Source organism: Colossoma macropomum, unplaced genomic scaffold (genome assembly GCF_904425465.1).
Source record: "Colossoma macropomum unplaced genomic scaffold, Colossoma_macropomum, whole genome shotgun sequence".
In the NCBI taxonomy this organism is placed as follows: domain Eukaryota; kingdom Metazoa; phylum Chordata; class Actinopteri; order Characiformes; family Serrasalmidae; genus Colossoma; species Colossoma macropomum.
This window is the reverse complement of record NW_023494800.1, coordinates 32,917,903-32,936,432: the sequence shown is the minus strand read 5'-3', so window position 1 is coordinate 32,936,432 and position 18,530 is coordinate 32,917,903. Positions and strand designations below refer to the sequence as shown.

The 18,530-nt window shown below is 38.9% G+C and overlaps 1 protein-coding gene across 1 annotated transcript in view; it reads left to right on the top strand.

Annotated features, from left to right (window-relative positions):
- Positions 1-17,677, top strand: part of col27a1a (collagen, type XXVII, alpha 1a) — an 87,248-nt gene extending 69,571 nt beyond the window's left edge. Inside the window, exons 42-61 of the mRNA XM_036587661.1 lie at positions 30-86; positions 644-697; positions 2,390-2,443; positions 3,187-3,240; positions 3,512-3,565; positions 3,851-3,958; positions 4,254-4,361; positions 4,459-4,566; positions 5,378-5,431; positions 6,554-6,616; positions 6,997-7,050; positions 9,351-9,386; positions 9,503-9,520; positions 9,640-9,675; positions 9,759-9,785; positions 9,902-9,967; positions 11,192-11,360; positions 12,147-12,256; positions 13,771-13,971; positions 14,477-17,677. Coding sequence (XP_036443554.1) covers positions 30-86; positions 644-697; positions 2,390-2,443; positions 3,187-3,240; positions 3,512-3,565; positions 3,851-3,958; positions 4,254-4,361; positions 4,459-4,566; positions 5,378-5,431; positions 6,554-6,616; positions 6,997-7,050; positions 9,351-9,386; positions 9,503-9,520; positions 9,640-9,675; positions 9,759-9,785; positions 9,902-9,967; positions 11,192-11,360; positions 12,147-12,256; positions 13,771-13,971; positions 14,477-14,623 — 1,578 coding nt within the window. The 3' untranslated portion in view covers positions 14,624-17,677. The remainder of the gene's footprint in view (positions 1-29; positions 87-643; positions 698-2,389; positions 2,444-3,186; positions 3,241-3,511; positions 3,566-3,850; positions 3,959-4,253; positions 4,362-4,458; positions 4,567-5,377; positions 5,432-6,553; positions 6,617-6,996; positions 7,051-9,350; positions 9,387-9,502; positions 9,521-9,639; positions 9,676-9,758; positions 9,786-9,901; positions 9,968-11,191; positions 11,361-12,146; positions 12,257-13,770; positions 13,972-14,476) is intronic.
- The last annotated feature ends 853 nt before the right edge of the window (positions 17,678-18,530 follow it).

The window sequence follows — 18,530 nt, the reverse complement described above, 5'->3', positions numbered from 1 at the left end:
TTGTTTTGTATTTTGTTGTTGTTGTTTAGGGTGAACAAGGGGAAGATGGGAAAACTGAGGGCCCTCCTGGTCCCCCTGGACTCAGAGTAAGTTAATCTCTCTGTTTCTCGCTCTCTCTCACACACACTTCTTTCTGCCTCTATTTCTTTCCCTTTTATCAATTTCTCTCTGTTCACTTATTTTAACATTTTCTAGTCTGTGGATAAGTACTTCAGAAACACGTTTATTGAATTTAAATACTGTGTGTATTATATAATGAAACTATTAAATTGTGATATTATAATCTTGCGTTGTCTTTACACAACTTTACAAAGATGTAGAGCCCGACTGAAATATTGCTTTACCGATAATATCAGCAGACAACCCACATTTACTGACTTTCCAAATTTTACTAACCCTCCTAACACAAAAACGGCAAAGAGTCCTGGGTAACTCAGTTTTAATATTTACATCACCTATTGGGTGTAACAAATGTGACCACTGAGAACACACAGTCATGTTTTAAAGTTCACAGTTGACAACTGACAACCATATCAATCACTAAAACACTGTTTAACTAAAAATATTGGAGTAAAAATGATATAAAATTACAGTTGTAATTGCATTACTACATTGGATATTATGTGTATGTGTGTTCATGTAGGGTAGAGTCGGAGACAGAGGAGACCGAGGGGAGCCAGGAGATCCAGGATACCCAGTGAGTTAACATACCACTCTTTGGCCTTTTGGTTGCAACAGTCAAACTGACATGGTTTCAGAAAATGTGAAAAGTAGAAAATATAGATGTATGTAGTGTAGTGATATTATCACAGTCAAAATCCAAACACAAAATGAAAGTATTTATTTTTTTAAAGATTTGAGTAGAGAAGAAGCTTTTATTAAAACATCTTGAGCGGGAGTAAAAATGGTAGCAGCAAGTTGCTTGATTACATATTTCACATAATTTTTGCTTAAAAGTCAAAGTAATCACCACATGCCAATTGAAGCTAAAACAGCACAAATGCCAAAGAAAGGGGTGAGATCCATTTAAAGTATCAGGTGGTAATGATCTCAGTACAAAACTTGTAAGAAGAGGCTGGCATACAATGGAAGGATGGCAAGTTTGATGAATCTTAAATATGTAAATATAGCGATACTTTTCTGAGTACATGCAGCTGATTTCAGTCTTTGATAATTGTAATGGTGTTTGGTGTCTTTGATGAGGGAGATGCTAAAACCGGGTGCTCAGTGCGTCAAACCTGTTAAATGTGTTCTGGCCGTGGTGGAGGAGAGGAACCCCAGTGTTGCAGGCCTCTACCACTCCCAGGTAGAGGAGTCAGCCTCAGGGGTGAAGTTCATTGTAGTTCTGGACTACTCTAGACTACTCTCTAGACTAAAACTGTAAGGGTGATAGAATGATAATTCTAATCTGCTACACCCTTAGCATCTAGACACGTGACTCATAAACACTGTACAAGTGATAGTGACTCCGCATCTGAGGGCTACAATCGTAGATTCCATCATAGCAGCAAACGCTGTACAAGCAGCAAGGCTTCGGTCTGACTGTTAATATGTCATTGCCATCTGCTGGATGTCTTTTAAACTCCAGTAAAACTTAAAATTACGGTAATTATGAAATGCAGATATTATTGTTTTCAAGGGTGATTTTGGCCTCTTTTCCACTGCAGGGCCGAACGGTTCTGAGCACAGGGGGTAACGGTTCCAGTAGCTTTTCCACACAAACACAGTTTGACATGGAACATTTAAAAACCGGGCTCAGAGCATTTTTTGGCATGGTTAGCAAAACGTACTCTGGGCTACAGAATTTTAAATCCACCTCTCAATAAATGTCAACGCTTTAATCAAACACCAGTTTCTAATTGTTAACCCACGCTGATAACCAGGAGAGAGTAGCTGGTAAGCATTAGCTTAGCTGACGTGCTGCCAGCGAGTTTAGATGGTTAATGACTCAAATCTGAGGAAGCGAAGTCGAGCGGCTGGTGTCAGATGGACTGAAAGGTGAAATTAAGCCTTGTTCGGTGGTGTTTGGAGCTGTTGCATCCTAGCTAAGCTAATGTGAGCTGGCTCCTCTCTTTGAGCTAACTTAACTAGCTTAGTTAAAGAGATACAAAACACCCAATTACAGTTTCGGTTCGACTAACTGGTGCTCTGCACAAGTATAGACGATTAAAGTTGTAAAAGATGATGAAATTGTAAAAGTACTAGGTGCTACTACATGGTAAGTGGAGCTGATAAAATGGGCAAAGAGGGTAGAAACAAGAAAGTGTACTGAATGATATGGCTGGTCGGTGTATGTAATATGTAATAATCAGTGTAGTTAATCAAGTTTAGTAGTTTAGTCTTTCTGTACTTGTTGTTTGTTGTTCACTGGTGATGTTTTGATGTGCAGGGTCAGCAGGGGGTGGATGGACTTAGAGGCAAACCTGGTGCACCTGGATTACCCGTGAGTTACATTGCATAATTTGTTTACCATTTGTACCACAGCTGCTAGTTAGATCAATTGCAGGTTGGTGCTGCTTATCTCGAAGTGGGCAGTTTTGCTTTGCATAATTGTGTTTCACTATTAAATAGAATTAAAACCACCACAATTTCTTAACCATGAGAAATAACATTCTATTTTATTATAAATTGCTTAGCTATCAGTTAGCTCTCGCCTTAGCTGGTGCAGTTCATATCGGACAGTCCCTCCCTGCACGTTTAATGTTACTTTCATTTTCAGTCAAGTCGTAGGGCCTTCTGTCACTTAGTCAGAAACATTTTTCTTATGATTGCTGCTCATCACGTGTCTGTCCACCAGCCCTTGCTGAACACACTTCCTGACAACAAGTGATGAAGTTTCAAGTGAAAAGAGGGACAGGCTGAGACCCTGACCTCTGATATTTACATTTGCATACTAAGAGTTATCACTCAGTAGCCAAACATATACAATATATATATTTAAAAAAAAAAAAACTTAATTATACTGTGCTTTATGTTTTTTGTCCATCTATAGAGTGTCATAACAAATAACCTGAAAAAAAGTCAAGTCATTAAACTGCATTACTAGCCTAGAGAATTAGACTATATCATGTCATCAGAACCTCACAATCACATAATTATCTCCAAATAAAAAAGGATCTTGGCTATATCGCCCACAGCTAACACACACATATTGAGGAGCACTAACATTCTTTTGTCATGTTTTAGGGCCATCCTGGTCCCCGTGGACAACAAGGCCCCAAAGGATCGAAAGGCGAGCAGGTACGGGGTTGTGCTGGTGTGTGTGTGTATATATGTGTGCGTCAGGATGTGACTGCATGCATATGTCTGTGTGTTTGGTAGTAATGCACGTTTTATCACTTACACTCTGGAATCGTTAACTGTAAATAACATATGGGGAAAATCAGCACTGTGTCACACTAAGCAATGTCTGTGTTCGTATGTATGATGGAGAGATTTTCCTTCACTGTTATGGATGGTAATTCAGCATTTTTTTCTTTTTTCTTTCTCTACTTTCTTTTTTCCCCAAAAGGGTCAGAAGGGTAAACAGGGTAAACAAGGAGATCGTGGAAGCAGAGGATCAGTAGTAAGAGCAAATACTTTGTCTTCTCTCTTCTTCACTCTTTCTTTGATTCAGCCCTTTCTACTCATGTTAACGTAGAAACAGATTGTCGTTGTTGCTTTTACCTCTCACTGTTGTACCTTTGAAACAGTAATTTTATAGAAGAATGCAAATCCTTCTTAACATTTATTAATGTACCTCGAATACTTGATAGGTTTGCTTTATAGATATTCTGTTGGTCCATTTGTTATGAAATTTTCGCACAAAGTAAAAGGCATCTCTCTCTCTCACTCTCTCTCTCTCCATCAGGGTGCTGTTGGGCTGCCTGGTCCGAGGGGCGTTGTTGGTCGCGAAGGACAAGAGGGCGTTCCTGGAGCAGATGGCATTCCAGGGAAAGATGGGAGTAAAGGAATACCGGTGGGCCTTTTTCTACTACTGATGTTTCTGTCTGTGATGTTGGTTAGAGTCATACCTAAGTCCAACTGTGACTATTAGGTTTTAAAGGATTAAAGTTCCTCTTTCTTCTTTTTTTTTACAATCTCAAAAAAGTTAGTTTAAATTTACAAGTTCAAATCACACAATTTGAGACATTATTAATGTACCTTGAGTTGTCTTGCAGTTTAGAGCCAAAACATTTCTGTAAGCCAGTATGATGAAGCAGTCTCCTTTCTTCCTCTCTTGTTCTCTCTCCATTCTCTCTCTCTCTGTATAGGGTGAACAAGGAGATGATGGTGAGATTGGCCCTTCTGGTAAACCTGGAGCCCGGGGTAAAGTAGGTGTCCCAGGATTGCCAGGAGATCAGGGTTCATTTGGTCCAAAGGTGAGAAAACTATGAACTCTCAAACTAAAATATCAAACTTCCTCTGATGCACAGGGTAGTTTTCCATAAGGATAACCAGTCAATTACTCTATGGTAGGGTGAGCGAGGTCTTCCAGGTCATCCCGGCCCTTCAGGAAAGAGAGGCTTTAAAGGAGTGATGGGCCTTCCGGGAGCTCAGGGGGACCGGGGACCCAAAGGACAGCCAGTGAGTACTGCACACACACACACACAGAACTCCCGGCTAGTCCCCCAAACATACAGATACAGATCTCTCTCCTTGCCTTCTGATAAAATCACACACGTGCTTATTAAACTCATATCATTAGGTAGTTTACCAAGCCTTGGCATCTATAGATGTGTTCCTCACCATATTGTATATTGCATAGGACTGAGCTGTGTTTTTTCCAGCATTCTAGTTTAGTACGTTTTTTTGCCAAAGGTCAAATCCCCTGGGAATTAAAGTTCCTGGATCTGTTTGTTTACCATCAAACGTCCCTTGTGGATAGAACATACAGCGAAACTGAAATCCATGAATCTACAGCCATCCCACACATTAGTTGGTACTGCAGATGTTTTTTTTTTTTTATACTTCTGGAATTTTAGGTCACCAAACATAGAGCCCAATACATTTTAAAGCAATTACTATTGATATCATAAAATACTATGAAACAGTAGATCCCTTTGAGCAAATCTCTTAAAATATTTTATTTGTTCAGCATTTTGTTCTTGTTCATTAATTGTATGTTCAGGTACTGGACTGTGGTTCAGATACTGTATTGGAAGACAACAGAACTGGTTTAATTCCCTAATGTACTATGCAGATCATCCAAATTCAGCAGTACTTTCCATGTTCTTCATTTTTTACCACATCCTAATAGTGCCTTGCCCATAATTACTACTTTCTGCTACATTTTAGGGTAATTACCTTCTCTGGTGTTTCTGGACTCTTGACATTTGTTACGGTAATTGAATGATCTGATGTCGATGGGACAGAGTGATGCATTTTTGTTTTTCAGGGTGATGTGGGAGAACCAGGGTTTCCAGGGATACTTGGAATGTTTGGACCAAAGGTGAGGTTTCCTCCTAAATCTGGAGAGACTGAGTAAGAGAGATAAGCAGTGCTATGATTTGTTGACTCATGCATATCACCCTGTGGGGTCTCAAGGTCAAACACAGATGTTTAAATAAGAAGCTGAAGTGTTGGGCTGCAAGTACTACATACATGCACACATACATACACATACCTGTTCTTGATTGACAGGCTCACCACAGTAAACATAGTGCATGTGTTTGTGCGTCTGTGTGTCTATCTGTATTTATGTATTTAACATATGTTATCACTAGTAAGAGGTGGCTAGAGTAACCTCCTCTGATCTCACTTAAGTCAAAGTATTGTTACTTCAATGAAACATTAACTCAAGCAGAAGTAAAAGTTGCCCAGAGTGAAAAATATCAGCTCCAAAAACATATCAATATAGGAATTGAAGTTTATTAGTCTCTGTTCTTCTCTTTTTTTAGTCTAAAATAAAATGATAAAGCTCCATAGTGAGATTTATGAGCAACAGAAAAGCAGTCAAGGAGGTGAACCAACACAAGAGAACAAGATTAGTCTCAAATTTAGGAAGTACATAACAAGAACTAATATAGACCTGAGGAAAAAGACAATTTCTTTCCTCACAAATGGAAGAAATAAGAAAGTGATCATTTATATTCAGAATACTCAAAAAGTACTCAAAATTATACATGGAAATGAGGAAATGGAAATAGTTACTACCCACCTCCGTGAGAAGTATATAGTCAGATGAGAAGTCAAGGACTTCTCAGGGAGAAGGAATATAAATATTAAACCAATATACTATTTAATTCTGACTTTTAAATGGGCCCATGCTTTTTGCTTCAGGTGCACAAGCAAATATACACACAGGCACAGAGCTACGTGTGAAAATTATGGGAAAAAAAATGCAGACACTGTTAGCCATCAGCACATAAGCACACACTGGTCTTTGGAGTTAATGAATACCTCCGTGTTTTCCTGGTCTGTGTGGTTAGTGAATATTTCTGTTCATGGCAGGATCAGTGGTGTTAGTAGTACTATATTAAAGGAGTAAAACACTCCAGAACACAGTTATCCAATGTGCATGCATTTTCGTGCTTGTGTGTATGTTTAATTAAAAATGTTGTTGTTTGTTCAGGGGCCTCCAGGAGACTTCGGGCTGAAAGGCATTCGTGGGCCTAAAGGGCCTCTGGGCACCATGGTGAGACTGCGCTCTCTCTTTTAACACTGTCACACTGAAGGGAAATCTTACCCAGAAGTGAGCTGTTTATTGTCTGTATACTAAAAGATTGTTGAGATAAAAACATTATTAATATTCACTTGTATAACATACACTCATGTAACAAGAGAATGCACATGTAAGGGATTTGTTAATAATGTGAAAATGTACCACTTGTTAACTCTTTCCTATTGGAAGGTAAGTGTTTGCAAACTAAGAAAAGTGTGTAGTAATTCAGAACGTTTGTAGATGACAGTAAAGGCATAAAAATGTTTCTAAATAAAATTTCTCATTAAAACAGTAGACTTTATCAGTAGGACAACATGTAAACAACAGTATATTGTTTCTCTGCGTTTCTGTAGGGGAAAAGTGGAGTTCCTGGTCCTGTTGGAATAATCGGTCCCATTGGCAACACTGTAAGTCCCATCTGTCAAACACAATGCCCGCGGCCCAAACAGGCCTGTGATACATCTTATCCGGCCCGCGAAACTATTTTAATTTTCTATTAATATTAGCTTGTTTCAGAGTGCACTGCACTACGGTACCCAGCATGCAGTGCAACGTAATGTGCGCTCCAACTCTCCCACCCCAACAGTCTATGTGACAGCGGTTACACCTCAATTCTACACAAATCAGTCATATCACCGAACACGCTAGCTGCGTTTCAGCTGTTGTTCAACCAATACTCTATATTATATACATTACATACATGCCTTATATACAATATACATTTAATGTTTGCTCAGCAGCTCAGAAATTGAGCCCAAGTATTAATGAACTTGCAGCAAAGAAAGGATGCCAGGTGTCTAGTTCAAGCAAATAGGTAGATTTAAAAGACTGAGATCCTGGGGATGTTTAAATTTTGAATATTTCAAGCATTTATGTAATATTTCTAGGTCTACTACAAGTGTCTGTATTTTACTGTTGAATTTTTGGCATATTTTGGATAAACAATGGTTAGCTCAGGTTATAATCAGGTTTAAAAAAAAAACAAAACATAGGTGTTCTCTGGCCCACGGATTTGTTGAAATTTTTTAATATGGCCCTTTTAGTGGTTGAGATTGACACCCCTGCTGTAAGTGATCTCTACTACATCTCAGTTTACAATAATAATACAGGCAGTACCCATACAGGAAGAAAAAATATGTGATGTAGGGCAGCTTTTGGTTTTGTCTCACTCTGACCTGTATTTAAAGGAGGAAGGCACAGAAAACTGTTATCGTTGAAGTGCGAGACCATTAAAAGTCTGTGTGGTATTATTCTTTTAATTAAAGTTTAGCATATTAAGCAATGCTGTTCAGAAGGTTAATCTTCACAGTGGTTTATGGTTACACAGATGGGTTTTCAGTAAGTTGCCAAAATTAGTTACATGTCACAGTTGAATGAATAGTATGATGACAGTATACAAAAGATATTGTAAATATGATGAATACCGCATTGAGAAAAATACCTGAGAATACTACCTGAATATTACCTGAGATAGATACAGAGAGAGAGAGATAGAGATAGCGCCAGGAACAGAGGTCTGGTGTCTCCACAGAATCTCCCTTTCACTCTGTCTGCCCCTCTAATCTCTGACCAGCCTCAACCAAGAGGTTGCCCATTCTGACCAGTCAAAAATTGAACATGTTGGAAATATTGCCCAACCTGACAAGGTACCACCAAGTCTCTGAAATGTAAATGCTGATAAGAGAACTGTAGGGCAGCTCCTCAAACAGGCATAGTGGAGACCTTTTCCAGCCCTACAATGATATATGTAAAAATATGTAATAAATTAAAAAATGTATTTAAAATATTACAGACTATATTAAGATTTTTAGAAACAATATATTGTTGATTTTGGAACAAAGCCTCATATCTCCGAAATATTATCTTTACAGGAAAAGAAAAATTGTTCTTAACTTAAGGAGGAAGTTAATGACAGACTTTGTAATTTTGGACCATTTCTGTTGGTCTGTTTGTCAAGAAATTTTAACACAACGCAAAGAGTTGCTGCAGTTTAAAAATGCCTAGAATAAAGATATAGATTTTTTGTCCAACAGCAGTGATATGTATAAATATAACATATAAAGGTGTATTTTTATGAGATGGTCTAGGGTGCCTTAGCAAAACAGAGGCATTCTTAAACATAACTGTCTAATCTCTGCATCCCCAGACATGTTGAACTTGTAGCTCACACCTGGAAGGGTATTAATAGGGGGTTTGTGCCCCTTTGCTGTAGTAACAGCCTCCACCCTTCTGGGAAGGCTTTGCACTAGATTTTGGAACATGAGGATTTGATTGCATTCAGCCGCAAGAGCATTAGTGAGGTCAGGTACTTATGTTGGATGGTCAGTTCTGGATCACTCCAGCTCATCCCAAAGGTACTGGATGGAGCTCCATCACTCCAGAGAACACAGTTCCACTGCTCCACAGCCCAATGCTGGGGGGGTTTATACCACTCTAGCCCATGCTTGGCATTGGGCATGGTGACCTTAGGCTCATGTGCTGCTGCTCCACAGTGTCTTATTCTATTTGTCAGTCCTTTCTAAAGAGATTATACAGGCTGTGTTTGTGCAGTTAAATATCTGTGTCAATGGGTGCACCTTCTACGTAGTTAAATTCACAATTACAGGATGTGTCTACAGACTTTTGGACATATAAATGACACCAGAGTCTGCAGCACTTTTTTAATACTTAACTGTCTTCTTCCTTTACCTTTGACAATTTTGTGTAGGGTCCTAGAGGTGATGCTGGTAACAGAGGAGAGACGGTAAGATGTGAACGTACACACACACACACACACACACACAGTTTTTGCGTTTTTGAATGCAGTGTGTTTAAAAAATTGCTCTCTAAATGCTGTGTTGTGGGCTTTTTGTCATACAGGGTGCTCAGGGGCCGAGGGTAAGTATTTATGCACATTCACAGACCTTTCACATTTCAGTTACAATATAATGAAATGTTAAGTAGTATTTATCAGTGCACTCATGGTTCATTTGACTGTTCATTTCTGTGTTTTATAGGGCGCTCCTGGACCTCGTGGCCCTCCTGGACCACCGGTGAGACCCATTTCATATCTGAACACATACAAAACACAAGGAAATCCCAAGCCCTAATTGAACGCTTATCTTTTTTAATCCAGGGCCCACCCAGTATCCTACAATCTTTTGTAAGCATTTTAATTTTTTACTTCTTTTCTTAATCTGTCTGTCGATCTAAATAAACATATTGTATGTTTGTCTTGCAGAACAGTTCATTGATTTCGTGTGTTTGTTCACCCTATAGCAGCGGGATGACAGCGGAGTACATTTGCCTTTGTTTGCTGACTCACACACGACACTCAGAACAGAGGTGTGTATGTTAATGGTACACACACAAACACAATCATGCAAACTCAACATCACATATATACAAATATTATCTACAAATACTAAATACAAATATATCATGTGTGTATATACATATATATGTTGGGACAGTATGTGAAATGCAAATACAAACAGAAAGCATTTGTAAATCCACTTTAACTGCTATTTATACAAAAACGGTACAAAGATATTTCATGTTTTACCTTATCAACTTCATTGTATTTTGCAAATATACATTCATCCTAAAACTGATGCCTCCAACTGATTCAAAAAAAATTGGGACAGAAGTAATTTAAGACCATGAACATTGTGAAATGTTCTAAAAATGTCTTAAACAGGTGATTCAGTCATGCTTGGATATAAAAGGAGCATCCAGGAAAGGCCTAGTCTTTATGAGCATGGATGTGTCAAGGCTTACCGCTTTGCCAAAAAATGCTTCAGGAAATAATCCAAAAGTTTGAGCACAGCGTTCCTCACCGAGCAACTGCAAGGATTTTAGATACTTTACCCTTTACGGTGCAGCTAAAGTCTTGTGTAATGGAAGAATGGAATAGATTTTGCTTCCAAATCTGGATCAGTTTGTGCCTTCAGTCAACATAATTAAGTGCTGTTGAAAGGAAAGGTGATGAGAGTGATATGCTCTTATACCAACTTTTTGGACTATGCTAAAAAGCATCAGATTTGGAGTGAGTATATATTTACAAAAAATCATTGATGTTCATAAGATTGAACAACAAGTACTCTGTTTTTGTACTGTTTTCAATTTAAAATAATTCAAGCAGAATGTGTTATTGATTTCTTTTTGTTTTTATCAGCATTTCACATACTGTCCCAACTGTTTTACAATTGAGGTTTATACAGCCAAAGATGGGTAGAGTAGCCTAAACCCATACTCAGTTAAACATAGCCTATCAGAAACCAACTTAAGTAAAAAAGTATCAAAAAGGATCAAAAAACAAAGAACATTAAGCATCTGTTTCCATAGGACCAGTTTTAGGTAAGCTCTGTTCATATCTGTTTGTCTTTTTTATTTTCTGGCCTAAAATTAAACCCTAGAACTTAGGAGTGAGAGGTGAGGGCAAAGAGGCAAACATGGAAATGAAAAAGCTGATACCTCACAAATGTACTTTAGTAGAAGTGACAGTATTATCAATGTAAAATATGCAGATCTATAGAAACCTTTTTTCCTCTCATATCACTGTCTCAGGGTGTATCTGTGTCGGATTCACCTATGCTGGACCGGGCTCCAGAGATTTTGAGGACACTGCACTACCTGAGTTTGTTGGTGCGCAGCTTAAAGAATCCTCTGGGCACACAAGACCACCCAGCTCGCCTCTGCCGAGACCTGCGCACCTGCCAATACAAACTCAACGATGGTGTGTGTGTGTGTGTGCGTGTGTGCATTAGTGGATTTGTAGAACAGGAAAGTCCTCAGGAGTTCCAAAATGTCCTCTCAAATATAGTGCTGTCTGAAAAAAAATATGAGCTAATTTTTTTCACTGCCACCACTTTGTATGAAATTACTGGAATTTTTTTTTTTTTTCCAAAAAACAAAAAGAGCTAAAAATGTTTTATTCTGCTGTGTAAACGATACGTTTTATTACATAATCACACCATTTAAAACCCTCTTTATGAGTTTATGCTTTGCTCTGCTCCATTTATGACAATTATAATAACGACTGTTGTGATTTAATTTAAGCAGTATTGTAATTACGATTTTGAGTCGGTTAAAAATGGTGCAGTCATAGCCAAGGATGAAAAATGAGGTCTGTGATTAAACCCTGATGGCTTACCCAAACACTGATAGAACGTGAAACTACAGTATCTGTGATTAGTATTCATTACAAACGAGGATTCATTATTGTCCTTACTTACTTACTAGTGCTATTTAGTGGTAACTAGTTGTGACTGTGGTGCCACTGCTAAATGAAATACATTAATCTTACATCACTCTTTTCATGATGAATTAATTATAGAGGTCAAAATTACATTTTTGATAAATATTTGATTCTTAAAATATTAAGAAACCCTACAATGTGTGCGTCCATGAGGAAATATTTTGTTCATGCTTTGGCGAACGTTTATGGGAGTTTCATTTACTTTTGTATGTGCCTGTGTGCGGGTGTATGTACTAACAGTAACTTATTGTTTCCTTTCTTTAGGCACTTACTGGATTGACCCAAACATGGGTTGCTCCTCTGACTCTATAAAAGTGACCTGCAACTTTACAGCAGGCGGTCTTACCTGCCTCAGACCAATCACGGTGTCCAAGGTACTGAGCTTAACTAATTGCAGTGCCAAAAATCTGTGTGCCTAAAAAGCCAATCACTTTCTAAGGTTTCACTCCTAATATGTGTTATTCCATATTCGCCATCTTCACTTTATTTTTCTATTTTGAAACATTTGGTTGTGAAAAGGTACAAATAAATGTCCCTTTCCCATGGAAAAGTGAATGTCGGTCACATTTAAAACTCTTTCAAGATACAAAGTTGAGCCCTAAGACCAATACTGTATCTTTCAGTGTATATTAGTGGATTTGTATAACGGGAAAGTCACACAGTACAGTACCGTTCTTCTGACGTTGTACAACAGACATTTTTATTAGTGTGTACCTTAAAATGAATACTTAATAAACAAACAATATTAGGGACACTTCTGCATTACTGTGTTATAGGTGTGAGTCAGTCTGGAGTTCTTCTCAGAGCTCAGAGTGGCAGAGAACTGAACCTCCTTCATTTGTGATCATATATGTTGCAGCATCAGTATGAGGGCACATACTGTATGTGCATGTGTGTAAAAGAGACTCTGTGAACGAACAGCGAGTCACAAAAAGTTCGCTAACGTGTGACACAGATCACATACAACACAGAAACATCATCCACTCAGCTTTTAACAGAGACACAAACACAAAGCAGCGCTACAAACACGTTGTCAAAATGCTAACAGTTAATCGCAGATAACAGAGGCTAACTTACAAATACATAACTCACTAAAACCATGAACAAAAGTACATGACTAACAAGCATCATCCAGGCTTAGTAAAGGATATTCACTTTATTCACACACACAGCAGCGCATGATAAACTGAATTTAATGTTATTGTTACATTCTTATATGTATGTTCTTATACAGCCTTTCAGTATAAAGTAAAATACCGAACTGTTAAATCTTGGGGTTGCCATGTGCTGGAAGCTGTTTGTGTCACCTACATCAGGAGAGTGCCTGCGTAATTGAGTGGTCGGTTGTTTAAATGAAATTAAATGAAGATTGTCAAAAAAAATTTTGACGTACCCCAAACGTCATGATGCACCCCAGTTTGGGAACCACTCACCTGATGTAACAACAGACCTACCTTAATGTTATAGCTAAACTCTGCTTCTCTACTGCTCTATGTAATTGTTGAACTATGTTAGTCTAATGTGATTGCTGACCTGCTGATTGTACACATTATGAAACAGCTAAGCTACGTTAGCACAATTTACCCTAATGGCTATAACATATTAATCTAATGTAATAGCATCTAATGTAAATGTTCAATCTGGGGTAAATTACTTATACATGTTCCTCACATGCTGCCTTTCTAGGAAATATTACATACATGAACCCTGACCTGATTACAGATTTGTGCCATTTAACCCTGTATTGTCCAATCCAAAGCCCTTTTTCAATGCATATTAATTCTTCTTAATAGTTTTCTCAGAGAGGATCTCCTGTGTGTGCTGGCATCATCAGTACTGTTCTTTGATGGCTGGTAAAAGTTTATGTTGCCCTATGATTGATTTTTAGCTGGAGTTCAGTGTTGGGCGTATCCAGATGAGCTTCCTGCATTTGCTGAGCTCAGGGGCGGAGCAACGCATCACCATCCACTGCCTTAACGCCTCCATCTGGAGCTCTGCCCAGACTCAGCCCCCTTCACCAAATGCTGTGAGGTTCAAGGCATGGAACGGACAGACCCTTGAGCCGGATGTATTGGAAGACACCTGCTGGGTGAGAATACTCATGCCTAAGACTACATTCTTTTTCTGAGCCTTTTTGCTCATTTATGTTTTTTTTTGTCAGATCCGATCTTTTCGCCTTAATATTTCACATTAGTATTTGTAAGTGATCTGTTTTTCTCAGTAGTATTACCAGACTTCCAAAATCAACGTCACATACACCACATATGGCACCAGATGATGACAGTGCACATGAATTCAAATTCATTATGGTCGCATATGTTCAAGATGCATCTGATCTAGGAGTACATATGAAAGTGGCTTAACAGTTAAAAATATGGCTATGTCTGATGATTTATCTACTAATTAGTAATGCAATTTCTCAGCTTTTTACTGCTTTTATTTGTAATGCAAAGAACATGGTCTAATAAATCACACATACACATATATATGTATGTGTGTCCCTAGTTAGCTCTAACATTTTGACTGGCTGGATTTGCACTGCACCTTGACTGCTCTTTTAATTGTTCGCCTCGTTTGTTGGTTTCTGTGTACAGCAACGGGACGGACACTGGCAGCACGCAGTCTTCCTTTTCAAGGTGACGGACGCCTCACTGCTCCCTGTCAAACACATCGCCAATCTGCCTGAAACCACACTGTCGTCACGCTACCATCTGGAGGTTGGACCTGTGTGTTTTCTGTAGTGTGTGTGCTTGTTGGCAACAACACAGTCATCGACACCACACTTCCTCACGCACGATATCCAGTTGATGCGGCCCATGTCCCTCCCACTTCAGTATTCAGCCACTGATTGGACTGCAGACGCGGGACGAGATGGAGTGGGCGGGGCTTTTGGGGGATTTAGCACTAAAGACTGTGGAGAGGAAATATTGCCCTTCCAGCCGTGGATGTCCAGTGAGAGCAAACTCTAAAACACGATCCAGGCATCATAGATTAGAGGACATCCAGGGCCAGGGAGAAACTGACAAACTCTCTCTCTCTCTCTTTCTCTTTCTCTCTCGTTCTCTCTCTCTCTCTCTCTCTCTTCCTTTTGCTCTCTCTTTGTCAAATATTATAGTAAGTTATTGTAATGCTTGTATCAAGGAACTATGATCTATTTTAAAGAGGAATTAAGATAAGTGGGAAAAATTATATTTATATATATATATATGTACTTATTCTTTATTCCTGAGCTTTTATACAGTAACAATTTCAGTAATGCTGAAAGTGCAATAGGAGACAGAAGGAAATTGATTATATTAGATAATGATTACATATTGTGTGGGTCTTTATGGAAGGCTTTTCAGGGGTACTGTCAATCGAGTGTGTGTGATTTTAACACAGTATCAGACAGGGAAGTATGCATACGTGATTTTGTGTGTGTGTGTGTGTGTGCGCATTTTAATGTGACCAGTCAGGGAGATGATTCTTTAGAGTAGTTTGTGTGCGTGTGCATGTGTGCGTGTCACAGATCCGTGAAGATAGTTCTCTTTACATCACCTACGCCACGTCCTGTGTGCACTGGACACGCCTGCATGGCGGTCTAGTGGCTTTTCTCAGGCAAACGGGAGGAGGAGTGTTTAACAAGCAAGTGTCTGATACTCAGACTGGGCGTGTCTTACGAGAAACAGGGCACGTCTTTACTGTGCGAGTGTGCCAGTCCTGTGGGTGCGTCTCCCTCCGAGAGGTGTGTCTACCTCTCCATCGTGACAAGGTGCTATTTGAATTGCGGCCCTGGCAGTATTCAAGACCTTCAAACTTGACGTGAACGCCCAGCGGCATGAATGGTGCTAAATTTTGTAAATGGATCTTAGAGCTTCAGTAGTGCTTAAAATGGAAGCGGCATTCATCAACCTACAGCCATGGCACCCACAGAGCAAAGCACTAATCATAAACATGTTGCAATCTGCCATTCATTGCAAAGTCTGTAGCATCAGTGTCTTAAATACCTTTGTGCTTGCTTTGGAGATTCCATGTGTGCTGCGTTGTCTACTAGAATCAAACAAGAGCATCAACAACAAGAACATTATTTAAGAACAAACTGCCTTTCTGACAACGTTGGCGTCATCTCATTTGCAATGGTGTTTTGAAATATATTTTCAGATGTTAGTGGACAGCCACATTGGGCCCAAGGTGGCCAAGTTGGTGAGATTTCTTAATATACAACATTGTGGATCAATCCACACTATGGTGCTTTAATCCAGATGGTGGGGACAATGTGACAGGACACAAAGATCCAGGATTTTAAGATATTTCCCTGGGTCTACATTGATGCAAAATTAGTCCGGTCAGTCTGGTATCTCCATGTATTCTTTATTTCACAGCCAGGTTTCAGACTGTAGAGGAGGCTCTGTTACTTAGATAGCAACGGCAGTGCCAATACCATAGTTTGCACGATAGCATCTGTTGCATTTATTGTGATTGGCTTAGAATAGAAATATGTATTCCAGTCTGGAGGTTCCTTGCTTTTGACTGGTCAAATGGTATGTTACTGTGGGATGATTTTAGTCAGCAAGGCAGTAATATGCTTGGCTGCCGGTGAAAGAATTGGTGGGTCAGTGGCAGTAGCCAAGTTAGCATTCTAAAAACTGTTACGTCAAAATGTTACCAAAATGATGCACCGAGAGATGCCAGGCAGGACTCCTGCAGAGAGAAAAGGGTCTTTCCGTGCATCCAGAATAAGATGATTTTTCAACTAACTGTGAGATCAAGACCGTCTTGATGAAATTCTAGCCATACTATGTGCTGGACCTGTACAACGATTTAGCCAGAAAGTCATAGGGATATGTTGCAACAGGTGTTCGATGTTACGTCACTTGATAAGTAATTGGTACAGCAACTCTTTTGAACAGAGACGCAGTTGGGGCTTGTAAGGTCTAATCTCAGCGTACTAGATTATGGAATGTAGTGTTGTAGACCACCTCTCCATACGTCTTTGCTTAATGTGTGACTTGCGTAAACTGGCTCTGGCTTCATAAACTGGCCAGACCCCAAAGGCTGTTCCAAATGCATTACAGACAGGGAACACACATGGGCTGAAAGATTTTTAACATTTTTCTTAAAGAGGCATTGTTTAGGCTAAAGGGTTTTCGCCCTTGACCTGAGAATTCTTATCTGTGCAACCAACAACGTTCTGTTAGGAAGGCTACAGTTTCTTCTCTCTTAACATACATGTGTATTATAATTCTTTAAGCTTCGATGTATACAGCGGGTCCCTTTTTAGTTAATTTAATCTTATTTAAATATTGTAAACGTGGTTGGGAGCTGTTTCTGTCTGAACAGAAGATTTCTCCAGAACTTAATGCAACAGCATCCCAACTGGTCTTGGAGTTGATCGACTTTTTTAATGTGTAAATTTGGGACTCCGGAAAACAATATATTGCAGTGTTTTACTGTTGTTTTTTTCTATCCTTTATATTTCATTTTGTTTTAGATTTATTTTTATCTCTGATAATCAAAACCATACTGTATGGAACTGTCTTAAATCGTATTAACATTTCAACAGGTCATGTGAATTTTAGATTCATTTTCAGGCATTATTGAATTCCAGTTACCTCACTCTTCTTGACGTTGTCCATTGGCTCCTGTCTGTGATCATTCTGATTCGTTCATGTAAATAAGTGTAAACGCTTCTCCCAGCTTGTTCAAACGTTGTCTGTTCATTATCTTTATTTAACGTCACTTTCAGTCTAATTTGCCATGCTTTTCTCATTGCCGTTTTCCATGCTTGGTTAAATATGTGAATTCGGAACTGGAATAAATGCTTACATACCCAATAAAGATGTTCTTACGTGCTGCGTTGTGCCCTTCTTTCTCGGCATGGTCAGAATCATGTGTGTCAGGCAATGTTTTAGGAACACCTAAAAGTAAAGTATGTACTTTTAAACTGATTGTTGAGGAATAGAACACTTTGTAGGTAATTGAAGTGATTTTTTTGTGCATGTATAACTGTTAGCCTTGGGAAAAATAGTATAATGATTATTGAAATAACTTGAAGAGGAATTCCACAATTTATCCAAAATTCTGAATAATTCTGACTTTGAGATGTAAACAGAGTCATTCAGAGTGGTTTGGTGTGAAATGGTTGATTGTAGAGACTCAGATTTCTTTACAGTGGTGGTGATGGGAACCAGGGGTTTACCATGACTACAACACAAATATAGACATTTTATTTACTATCCAGAACCACCAGTGAACCTACACGAGTCTTCTGAGTTTATATGGAATGTAGATGATGGTCCGTCATAAACCTGAATTTTGCCTCACAACACCCTGCATATATCCCTCCACCATGAACTGATTAAAAAAATGTTAAAGTACATTTTATGCCAGAAATTTGTCACAAAACCACTATCATACACTGTCTCAGACATCAGGCAGTGAATTTATAACCATTTCATGTAGTAACTTTCTGTGAGGGAGCTTTTAGAGGTGGACGTCTGGTTCCTATCACCACCACTGTGAACAATTCTGACTCTAAGTTTCTCTAGAACAGAGTGTTTCACACCAAACCACTCTGAATGACTCTGTTTACATCTTAACCATTTAATTATGTAGAATTTTTTGAAAAATCGGGGGCGTTCCCCTTTAACTCCATGTGGTTGAAGCCAG